This window comes from Emydura macquarii, unplaced genomic scaffold, assembly GCF_026122565.2.
Source record: "Emydura macquarii macquarii isolate MOO-44397 ecotype Brisbane River unplaced genomic scaffold, CSIRO-AGI_Emac_v2 contig_2699, whole genome shotgun sequence".
Lineage (NCBI taxonomy): Eukaryota > Metazoa > Chordata > Testudines > Chelidae > Emydura > Emydura macquarii.
This window is the reverse complement of record NW_027132836.1, coordinates 1,367,877-1,379,261: the sequence shown is the minus strand read 5'-3', so window position 1 is coordinate 1,379,261 and position 11,385 is coordinate 1,367,877. Positions and strand designations below refer to the sequence as shown.

The window sequence follows — 11,385 nt, the reverse complement described above, 5'->3', positions numbered from 1 at the left end:
GTTGTTTAAAAATATAGAGTGTAATCCTCATCCCACTAAATCCAGCGTCTTAAATGGAAACAAGGTTGGGCCTGTGTTTAGCTCTGTACTTTAACACTGTTAGTAACAGTTTTCACTTCCTTAAGGGACCAGCCAGTGCTTATCACCTGTTGGGGCTGGGCCCTAGTAGGTGATGGAATGTCACTGACAAGAAGGAAATTCAGGACAAAATTTTCAAATGCAGGGGTCTAAATCAGGCTCCTAAATGAATATTTGGGCAGATGAATAATGGCTGATTCAGCTCCCACTGAGGTCAATTGCTCAGCACCTTTGAAAATCAGGCTAAAAAGGGAATTAGGTATCTAGATTTAGGTACCTAAGTGTGAAAACCTTAGCCATAGCCCCTTAGGGAAGGCAATGGACTGAAGAAAAGGAAGAGATGCACATCACCCCAGTATTTTTGATAGAAAGGAAAAACCCAGCATGGTTTATTGAGAGTCTGCATAGGATCACTCCCATCACCCCCAAGTTAAGACAGGGCCCAAGGGAGCAAAAGTCTTTGTAAATTTCATTCTGCTCCCTGGTCAGAAGTGTACCCTGCTGAGAAGGACAGTTTGATGTCCATGCATGAACTTCTGATCAATAAGAAACCCAACACTCAGAGACTGTTGCCTGGTGTCAAGGATGTGGAAGTTGCCTGTCATCATCTCTTAATATACGTTCCATTTGCTAGTTTGATTGTTATTGTGTTGTTGGCTAAGTGATAACCACTGTCTTGCATGTGCACAGGAAGGGAATTTTGGAATGGGTAAAAATCTGAGTCCCTGAACTCTGATGAAAAAGACACAGGGACAGACTGTGCCCAATCCCAGAAGCTGGTGCATGGGATAAACTAGGCTTACCTATGCTTAGGTAAGACAGATGTGCGTAGACTGTTCATTGTGTTGAAAACCCTCTCCTTGTTATGATTTGTTCCCATCATTGAGATTAAACAACACTTTGATTTTGGAAAGGCTGCTTTATGTCACTGTAGTAATGTGCTGGTTGCAGACCTGGAAGGAAATCTTGCAGGGCAGCTGAATCCAGTAATCAAAGTTGATAAACAGGGCTCCAATCTGAAGAGTGGAAGAATCACAGGCTCCCACCCCAGAGAGGTGAAAGCCCATGGCCTGTCATCTGGAGGGATGCACTCACACAGACTGAGAGGGATCAAAAGTGTTGCTAGCCCTGAACTGTGGCGGCGGGTTGCCAGGTGAGTAATGGTTTTATCTATATTGTAACACTGGTTAGGAAAAAAAAAAAGTAGTGGGTTACATTACCCATAATGTGTAACATCATTGACTTCAGTGGGTTTACATCTGCAGTGAATTTAGCCTGTATTTTTAGCCTGTTATTTTGATGTATCCCTTTTTAAAAGAGGCAATGTGTGACTGGCTGTAAACCGACTGGAGCATGCAGATGGTCTGCCCTCTTAGAGCTGATTTCAGCATCTGGGGCCCAGTTCTGTTCTCGATTGCGCTGGTGTAAATTCAGAATAATGTAGTTGAAGTTAATGTGGTTACTCCCATTTATACCATTCTGAGAGCAGAGTTTGTCCTTTTGTCTGCAGATTTGGTATCTGATGACTTTTAAAGGCTTCCTCTAGACACACACACATCCATATTCTGAACTGCAGCCAAGATCCAGTTATAAAAATAAAAACCACAAATGTACCATGTCTAGAACCTTTAAGATTAAGAGCTACCAAATGAGAAAAATGTCAGAATACAATAGGTTTATGTCAAAGGCTTAATTGTTTGAAGAGCGTCCCTTTCTTGTAAGAGTCTGATGTCCAGATGCCATGGAAAATCCAGTCCCCTTTATGGTGGGCTTTTGCAGTTCTGAACTGTGAGTAACACAAAATTAAAACCTTAAAAGGGCTGTTAGAATCAAGTTAGTTTTTATTTAAGCAACAAAGAATCACATGATCAGAGGCACTGGCTGTCAGGGGGTGCAGCGAATCCACAGATGTAGGGCTTTTCTGTACAGGGAAATTGACCAGAACAGTTATTGCAGAATAAACTATTCCTCAACAGCAATTCAAGAATAGATCCCTGCGTGGACACTGTTCTATAATAAAAGTCACTTTAATTCAGAGTAATTAGGGAACTTGTGAGTGCCCTAATTATTCCAAAACAAAATGATTTTTATTGCAGAGTAGCTTATTTCACAACAGCTATTTTGGTCATTTCCCCCATGTATACAAACCCTTAGGCTCATCCTGCAGATTGTGCTGCTTCTCAGGACCCAAGCTTTTAACTGCTTCTCACTGCTGCCTCCTATTCCTAGGGTCTTGGGCAAAAAGCACCTCCAGCAATACTACAAACAAGTTGCCTTTGAAGTGCTGGAGCAACCATCACACAGAAGTTGTAGCAATGTTTCAAGAAAAACATTGGAACCTGCTTGCAAGAGGAAGCTGCCAGCTCACCAACACTGGATGGAGACAACCTCCATTTGTTACCTGCTCATTCTCCAAAACGCTCTCAGCTGTGCTGAGACCCTCATCCCAAAATAACTGAGGTGATAAAGGAGAAATGGATGGCAGAGAGGACTGACAATGCTTTAGCCAAACACAAGATATTGGACTCAATACAGGGATAAAATGTTATGGCCTGTGTATACAAGAAGTCAGACTGCATGATCTAATAGTCCCTTCTGACCTATGAAAGGGGTAGAAGAGAGAAAGATGCACAGTAGTAAGGAAAACTTCTGTCTGTGAAGGGATGCTCCCTCGATGCCTACCCTTCGGCCATGCCAGCCATCTCACAGCACAATCACAAGTGACAGGTTTTTGTGTGTGGACAGGGGTCAGGTAAATGGGAACATTCCAGCTATAGCTCTTGTTAAGTCGCCAGTGAAGATAAAAATAGATAGAGGAAGGAAAATGCAAATCACAAAATAAGGACATCTGGAAGAAAGCGTTTTGGAGGACCTAATAACGGAGAGACAAAGGATGAAAAATAGTCTGAGGGAAAACAACACAGATGAAACATTTGGCAATTATGGATGCATCAGGATATGGAAGGAAAAGTAGGAAATAGAAAGACTAAAGGAAAAAGAGACAGAAGCTTCAGGCCAATTTCCCACCTAATGTGCACCTGCAGTCCCTGTGAATTACACATGATATTGAACACCTACTTGCCCTAATATCCATTTATGCAGTTTGTATGCAAATTAGACCATTATTTGCATACACATTTTCTCCACATGATCCTGGGCATCTGCTTTTTTGAAAATCAGATCCAACAAGGTGGATTTTTTTTTCAGTTGCATGGAAAGTTCTCTTATGCATCTGCTTTTAATTTATGGCATCTAGTGATTTATCCACTGCTGCCTAAAACACAAAAACAAAAAACTTGAGTATTTTCCTGGTTTGGGGCTATCTTAGTTTCTTCTCCTGAGCTGGCCCTCTTTTGAGGCTGTTGATTCCCCTCAATTTCATTTGGATTCACTGACAGGCGTAAATCTTATGCCTTTGTTTTAGTTTTACTTTCTCCAGATCCTGATCTTCCAAAGGCTTGGGGTTGCTTGAAATCTGGAATTTTGATATGGATCCTTCTGTAATAGTAAGATACTCAGATGGTCATTTACAAATATTTATATATTGATAATATCTGTGTTTAATTTGTTAAAATTATCTTCCTGCTGCCCTCTCCCCCTACTCTGCCACCAATGGGTCGCCTGTGTCCCCTCTCATCTTATTTGCCTGTATTCTTATTCGTCCTAGTTCACCACAATCCCCGCCACCTTCCCTTTTCTGGCAGCTTGTCTCTTCACAAATGGTAAGGATACACCTGATCAGAAGTCTGTGCAGTATCTAGGCAAAAGTGGGAGCGTTAAGGAAGCACTGACAATCTGAATTTTGCCAGCTCAATTCATTTCAGTCTGGTTTTTAAAGCTCATTCATTGTGTGTTGAGCTATAAAGTAAAATTCATTGCTGCCTGTAGCCACTAGCTGTCACTAGAGCCTCATTTACTGACCTGCTGATTTCCTTTTTTTATCATATTACTACAGCCCATAGCACCATCAATTTGAAATTCACATTTATGTCTGACATTGTTGTACCTTCACTAGTTACAGGTAATACCCCAGGTTACTAGAACTGAAAGAAATTAGTGATAACAATGATTTCCCTCTCTTTTTCCAGTTTGTTTCCTTTTTTGCTTTTGACAGCACTTTGTGGATAGTCAATTTGGTTGTCTCCCCTGTGCAATCAGCTAAATAGTCAATTTCCTGCTGGTTGAAAGAACCTGTTATGAACATCAAGAGGGGTGCAGATAAACTTTTACAGATATTTTTCTAAAGAAAAATTCAGGACATACTATTTTAAAGTGGACTGGAATTTTTAAAAAAGTATTTGAAAACTTCAGGTTGGTCATCTCCCTTAAAGACAGGAAATAAACATATTAGAAGGCCTTGACTGGCTTCCTGTTTCTTCTCTCCCTCTCTGTCCAGATGGTTTAGTGACATATGTTCTGGTCTTGCAATGAGCTTTGTATGGGAACAGGGGTCAACTTCTGTTGCAGAATTAGGGCCTTATGCTTTTGCATAACTTTACTCATATAAGTAGAGTTATATTGCTTAACTTTTCTCATTCTTAAAGCAAAAAAGCAGAAAACAACTGTTCATTCATTCTGTATTTCTTGCAGAGCATCATAACATCACTTGCTGAAAACGGGTCAGAATAATTTACTGTGACTCAGAGAAAAAAATTCTTATTATTATTTCTTAGAGCACAATGTTTATATCAGACTGTAGATTTGTCTGTGGATCAGGACCATACATTAAAAAACATGTTCCCTGCTTTGAAGAGCCTGATTAGCTAAATAAGGCAGGACAAACAAAACCAAGACAAAAACGCATCTCTCTTTGAACCATCTCTGGGGAACAGATCTTGGCAGAGGAAAAGAGAGATTGTAATGCTTTAATAATAGTAACGATAATTAATAATAATGTTATTTATAAAACACCCCCTGCAGTGCTTTGGATGCTGCACAACAATTTTAAATATAGTAAAAAGCAATAACACTATAATCCAAATGAAAAGCCAAATGAAGCATCATTAAATTAAGGGTATCCTTTACAGCAACTGGCAGAATTTAAAACAATTGTTTTAGGGTGCTTTTTGCAAATGGAAAAGGATGAGCTGTCTAATATATACTTACATCTGAGTCTATATAGCTACATGTATCTATATATCTCTTTATGTGTCCAGAGAAAGACACTTATACACAGAAGTTATATTTATAGACCAATATTTTCAAACTTGGGAGCTTAAAACTAGGCACAAAAAGCCATATTTTGGACCCAATCCTGTAAATACTGACACACTTGCTTAAAGTTACTTGAGTAATCCCAATTCATTCTATTTATTCTCATGATCAGATATTTTGCTGGTGATGCCAGGGTTCTCAGTATCTTATAGTAGGGAGCCCTGGCAGCAGAATAAGACAATCATGTTCTTTCTTTAGCTACGTTTCTGGTAAGTACTTTGGGGAAGTTTCTTTGCTTGTGCAATATGTCTCAGCCCCACTGAAGTCCATTTTCACTAGCTGAGCACCTTCCCCTTAAACCCCAAGCCTGCAATGAGTTATGTGCACACACAGGGATCTGCCTGCAAGGATCAGGCCTTGGATTACTAAAAGAGAAGTTATTTTTCAAGCCCAGTTTGGATTTAATTGTTTATGTTTTGTTTCCGTTTTGCATTTCTACCAGATGGACAATATAATTTGATTAAATCAATTTCACTTTTAGATTCTTAGTGTAACAGTGTTTTTGAAACGTTGCAAGAGAGAAACGTTTGTTTGAAAATCAAATGTTTTCATTGGACTTTATTAAAAAAAAGATGGAAACATTTCCTATTGCTGTTAGGCCGGGTGAAAGCTTGGTTACACACAACTTATGTTTGGGGCCAAACTGAAGCTGACAGTGTCCCTGGAATAACAGGACAGGATAGGCAACCTGGCTGAATTAACTTTCAGGTGATTTATATGTGCAGTCGCTATGTTCCATTCATGAGGGTTTGCTGAGTTATTTGGCTCTTTCCTGCCTAAAATTTATATACATAAAATATAAATTACTTAATTAGGTAAGGCCCTGATCCTGCAAACACATATGCATGTGCTTAAGTTTGCTATTGTGAGTAGTTTCTGTGGGATTGCGTATTGTAGTGAAGTGAAGCACCTGCCCAAGTATTTGTAGGATCGGGGCCCCAACTCTTCCAACAGGGATTAAACCAACTAGTACCACATACACGATGTCCAGTAATATTCAGAACAGTCCATTCTTTCTGTCTTTGTGACACTAGCTGCATCCAGACAGCAGCTCAGAAAGTTCCTAGGGGTTGAGGAAGCCACACCAAAAATCTGGAAGTGGCAGACCCTGGTAAATAGCAGGTCTGTACTATTTGTCACATGATAATACAAAAACAGCGAAAAAGTACAGAAAAGGGGTGGGGACAAATTGCTTGCTGGGTCTTCCATTTAATGCTTCCATTGATTTCACTACAGCCAGGATTTCACACTAAGGCCCCAGTTCTGCAATCAGGATGCACACAGATGCTTAACTTTACTACCAGTAGTAAAGAGAAATGCGTGTTTGCAGGGTTGAGGCCTAGCTGCTTAGAACACATGGTTTTGAATATGTGTGTGTGTGTGTGAGAGAGAATGAACTCCCTGGTACAAGTAAATCGTGTAGTAGGGAGTGGAAGGGGGCATTCTCTGACTACTTCCCTATCAAGAAAGCACTGAAGGACCCTTGGGGAAGGGGGGGACGGGACGGACAGTGATATTATGCAGCAGCAGGATTCTTGTGGGGGGGAAAGCAGCTAAGGGGAGGGTTGCCCTGTAATTGCAGGGTTGTTGGGGGGAGGGAGAGGAGGGATGTTAGGGGTCTAAGAGTTGCAGTTGCAGGACTAGAGGGTGAGGGGGGCTGTGGCTGGCGGGATCCCGGCGGGTGGGTGGGTGTGTTGTTCTCCAGCGGCTGGCTGGGCTAGAGGGGGGGGCGGGTGAGTTGGGCGGACCGTGACCTGCCGGCTCCGCGGAGGGCGGGGGAGGGGACGGCGGCGGGCAGTGCTGCGCGGCAGCGCCCCCTGGCGGGCAGGCCGGGCGCAGAGCACGGCTCGGCTCGGCTCCGCCGGCGCTGGCTGCGGCTGCGGCTGGCTCGGTGCTGGCGGAGCGGCGGCGGCCGGCGGCATGGCGGGCGCGCTGGCGGAGGTGCTGGGCGAGGTGCTGCTGGCCCCGGACGGGGAGGAGGTGCCGGTGGCGGCGCTGGCCGCCCGCGGGGTCTCGCTGGTCGGGCTCTACTTCGGCTGCAGCCTGAGCGGCCCCTGCGCGCAGGTCGGCGCCAGCCTGGCCGCCTTCTACGGGCGCTTCAGGGGGGAGGCGGCCGGGGCCGGGGCCGGGGCCCAGCGGCTCGAGATCGTCTTCGTGTCGGCGGAGCAGGAGCAGCAGCAGTGGCAGGAGGCCGTGCGGGCCATGCCCTGGCTGGCGCTGCCCTTCGCCGACAAGCGCCGCAAGGTGAGAGCGCCCGGGCGGGGCGGGCGGGGGGCTCTGAGGAGAGGGGGCGCCGGGGGGGAGGGGGGGGCGCCGGGGGAGAGGCGGGGGCACCGGGCGGGGGGGGGCTGTGAGGTGAGGGGGGCGCCGGGGGGGAGGGGTCTGTGAGGAGAGGGGGGCACCGGGCGGGGGGGGGGGCTGTGAGGTGAGGGGGGGCGCCGGGGGGGGGGGGCTGTGAGGAGAGGGGGGCACCGGGCGGGGGGGGGGCTGTGAGGTGAGGGGGGGCACCGGGCGGGGGGGGGCTGTGAGGTGAGGGGGGCACCGGGCGGGGGGAGCTCTGAGGAGAGGAGGGGGCACCGGGCGGGGGGGGGTCTGAGGGGGGAGTTCTGAGGGGGGGGCACCGGGCGGGAGGGGTCGGGGGGTGCCGGGGCTGGCGCCGCCTGTCGGGGAGCCGCCCAGGGGGGAGCGGCCGGCTGGCTCTCGGCGGAGGGGAGGCTGCGGGGGCAGCGGGCCGAGCTGTGCCCGGCGCGGGCAGCCTGGTCTCCGTGGGGCTCGTGCTGCGCGGGGGGGGCACCAGCGCGGCTCCTCCTGGGGCTGGGCGGCTCCACCCGCCTTCTTGGGAGCCCTGGAGTTGGGGCTGCGGCATCCTGCGAGGCGAGCAGGTGGCGTGTCCTGCCCTCCCCTCCCCTCCGGGCAGCCCCCCTGGACGGGCGCCGAGCGCCGGCCCTCGGCCTGCCGGGGGTGCTGCTGGCTGCGCGGAGAAGTCTCTGCCCTTCCTGCTTCACTTCAGATGCGGATGGGCCGCTGGGGGGGATTGCAGGGGGCTGGGCACTTGGACAAAGCTCCCCCCTAGGTTTGGCTGCAGCTGCTTTAGGGGCCGTTGCAAAGATGAGCCCCTTGGTCTGTGGGAGTTGCCTGCCTTGAAGTCAGGGGTGTAGATGCTTCCCATCCACCTACGTGGGCGTTCAGGAAGGGAGGACCCGGGTTCTTTCTTTGTTCCCCTTTGTGCGGGGATGTAGCAGGAGGAGGGGAGGGTGACTTCAAGTCATTTCAGTGCCATGGGGGTGACCCATGTGCTGCCGCGCGTCCCACAAGCCCCTCTGGTTAGAGGAAAATGGAAATCATGTACAAAACCACAGTTAATGTTTTGCATCACTACCTCTCAATGCTGGAAAACCATTGAGCTGAAAAACATAGCATATGATTTCAGTATGGTCAGTCGAACATCCCACAGCATTTAGTGGGCGAGAGAGACAGCTGAAGTGTAAAATAGCATTTACTAAACTCCCAGTTTGTAGGGTTTGAGTTTGTGGCTCCAGACAAATTGTCCTAAATGTTTAGTCAATAAAACTGGTTGACACGCTTATAACCCTAGAGTCATCATCTGAATGAGTTAGTTGTAAGGTTAGACAGTATTTAACATTGCCATCACTTTGGCACAGGGTTGCTCTTCAGACTTTGGGCTTGTCTGTACATAGTCACACCAGTTTAAGGTGTGATTTCAAACTGATTTAGCTAAACTGATGCCAGAGGCTATGTAGATACTCTTAGTTTGGTTTAAACCAGACTTATTTTGCCTTAACTGAAGTTGGTTAGGAACTGGTTTCAGCTAAACTGAAATAAGAATGTCCACACAGGGGATTGCACTGGTTTAACTAAATTGGTGCATGTTTGTGTGTAGTCAAGGCTTTGGATAAGTCATTTATATGTGGGAATTACTAGTGTATGTGGATAATATTTCATCGTTTCAAAGTACTGGGGGTTGTTGGTTTGTGATGGTTTTTATGATCCTTCTAGAAAAAATAAGTCAAGGTTAGATGGTGTTTAAAAATAAAGTTACATTTTGTAATACCAAGGCCTACTGATTTTGCTGTTTAAATCAGATGTCAGTTTATAAACCATACCTAGGAGGGTAATAACGTTTTATCAAACTGTATAAATGTGAAAAAATAAAATCCACTGCCCTTCATTAGGGGAGTGGGACAGAATCTTTGCTTGCATAGAACTGAGGCTGTTTGTTTTTCATATATAAACAAAAGGTAACTATTCATAAGTGGTGTGTGAGGGGAAGAGGGAGGAATTATGGTGTTTGTAGTTAGAAAAGTCATTATATAAAAATGGTATTTTCTTGATAAACACCTGAGTTTTTGGTTGTTTGCTAGTGAAGTGGGCAGATATACTTTAGTGTTTAAAAACCCAGGCCCCAGCCCTGCAATTTGATGCACATGGGCAAACACTGGCATCTACATGGGGTACATTGACTTCACTGTGGTTTTGTGCAGGCTTAGGGGATCTGGTTGCTGGACTGGGCCCTTGGTTATTGGTAGCTTTACAGTGCCAATTCAGTTACAGGAACATGAGTGGGATTCTATACTGCTTTATGAATTATCAATAACACATCAGCTGGATTCAAACAGTATTAATTACTACTATTTATTTAAGTGCGGATGAAATACTTGGTGCTGAACAAGACAGTCCCTACCGCAAGCAGCGTAATCTAAAAGACAGACAAAGATCAGACAATAAGATGCTGGAAGACCCAGCGGCAGAATGGCCAAGCCTGGATTTGAAGATTCAGGTTTGAGCATGCAGCACTGGTGAATAAGAAAATGTGCTCTTTACAAAGCTAAAGATAATCTGTTCTGAAAGCCATTGAGAGCGAATGAATATGGAGCCCTGCAGTGTCATTTTTAGGCATCTTAGAATATGACTACACCTGTCTATCTGAAAGTGATGGTTATTTCTGTGCCTGATGATTAGAGGCTCCTCTACACTCTTCACAGAAGAAAAAAATAAGTTTGTGCGGTTTGGAATGAGAGTGGTTTCCCAATTGAAGACTTCCAGTTGGGCTTTGATTAAAATACTTATCTATAAATTCCAGATTGGCCTGAACTGCAAGGCATCCAATCCAGATTTCAAACCTCTTGAGGGTGTTTGGATCCAGGGTTCAAGTTTGGTGTTTAGATTCAGGAGCCCTCTGTCACCATGCAGCTGGGACCAGACAGCGAGCGCTCTCCTAAGGGCCTCTGAATCCCACACTGTCTGCAGGCTTCCCTGTTCTTTGGGTGAAAGTTTCATTGTAAAGAGAAAGTCCAGTGGAGTCTGGGTTTCAAGTCTGATGCCCTCTTCTCCAAATATAATTGTATTTGTTCTGGGAGCTAGAATTCTGGTTTGGGCTTATCTGCTATCAGACTTGTCACTAAGGTCCTGATCCGGCAAATGGATAGACAACAACCTTAACTTGATGACCTGAGTAGTCCCATTGAAGTCCCCAATTCTTGCACATTGAAGTCAGGGCAACTACTTATGCGTAAAGCTAAGCCTATGTATGAGTGTTTGCAGGATCAGGGCCTTCTTTAACAAGAGGCAATGCTGCTTCATCCTTCCGAGAAACTGAAGATCCAATTCCAATTTTTTAAAAAATGTTTTCTTTAGCATCAGCTGTTTCAGGTGGTTTGCAGCTCCTCTTCCTATTGGTGCATGAGAGGATGATGGTGCCAATTAATAGCTGGCATTTTCTTACAGAATATTGAGAATTTTTAGCTAGTGGGAATTCTGGTAAGCACCTCTCATCTCTTAGATTGTGAGAAAATATTAAGTAAAAAGATTACTGGGTATGAAAATCTCATCCCAAGAAACCCTGAGTTATTCATACTTGTCTTTGTGAGGCATGTAAAGTAATTGACGCTTAAGCTGTATATTTTCAAAACTAAACAGATGTGATGTAGCTTTGGAGAAAGTTTAATCTATGGCTAACAGAGAATGTACTTGTAAGTTATAAGGGCAATTATGGCAAGATATAAAATTTCTAAACAGCAGATTTATAACTTGTAGTTCAAATGGTTAGAAGTTTCCTGGTTTATTAGGCAGGTT

General features: G+C 45.4%; 1 protein-coding gene across 1 annotated transcript in view; it reads left to right on the top strand.

Moving 5' to 3' along the window:
* Positions 1-7,128: 7,128 nt before the first annotated feature.
* NXN (nucleoredoxin) overlaps positions 7,129-11,385 on the top strand; it is an 85,092-nt gene continuing 80,835 nt past the window's right edge. The window contains exon 1 of the mRNA XM_067565806.1: positions 7,129-7,536. Within this exon, the coding sequence (XP_067421907.1) occupies positions 7,213-7,536 (324 nt within the window). The 5' untranslated portion in view covers positions 7,129-7,212. The remainder of the gene's footprint in view (positions 7,537-11,385) is intronic.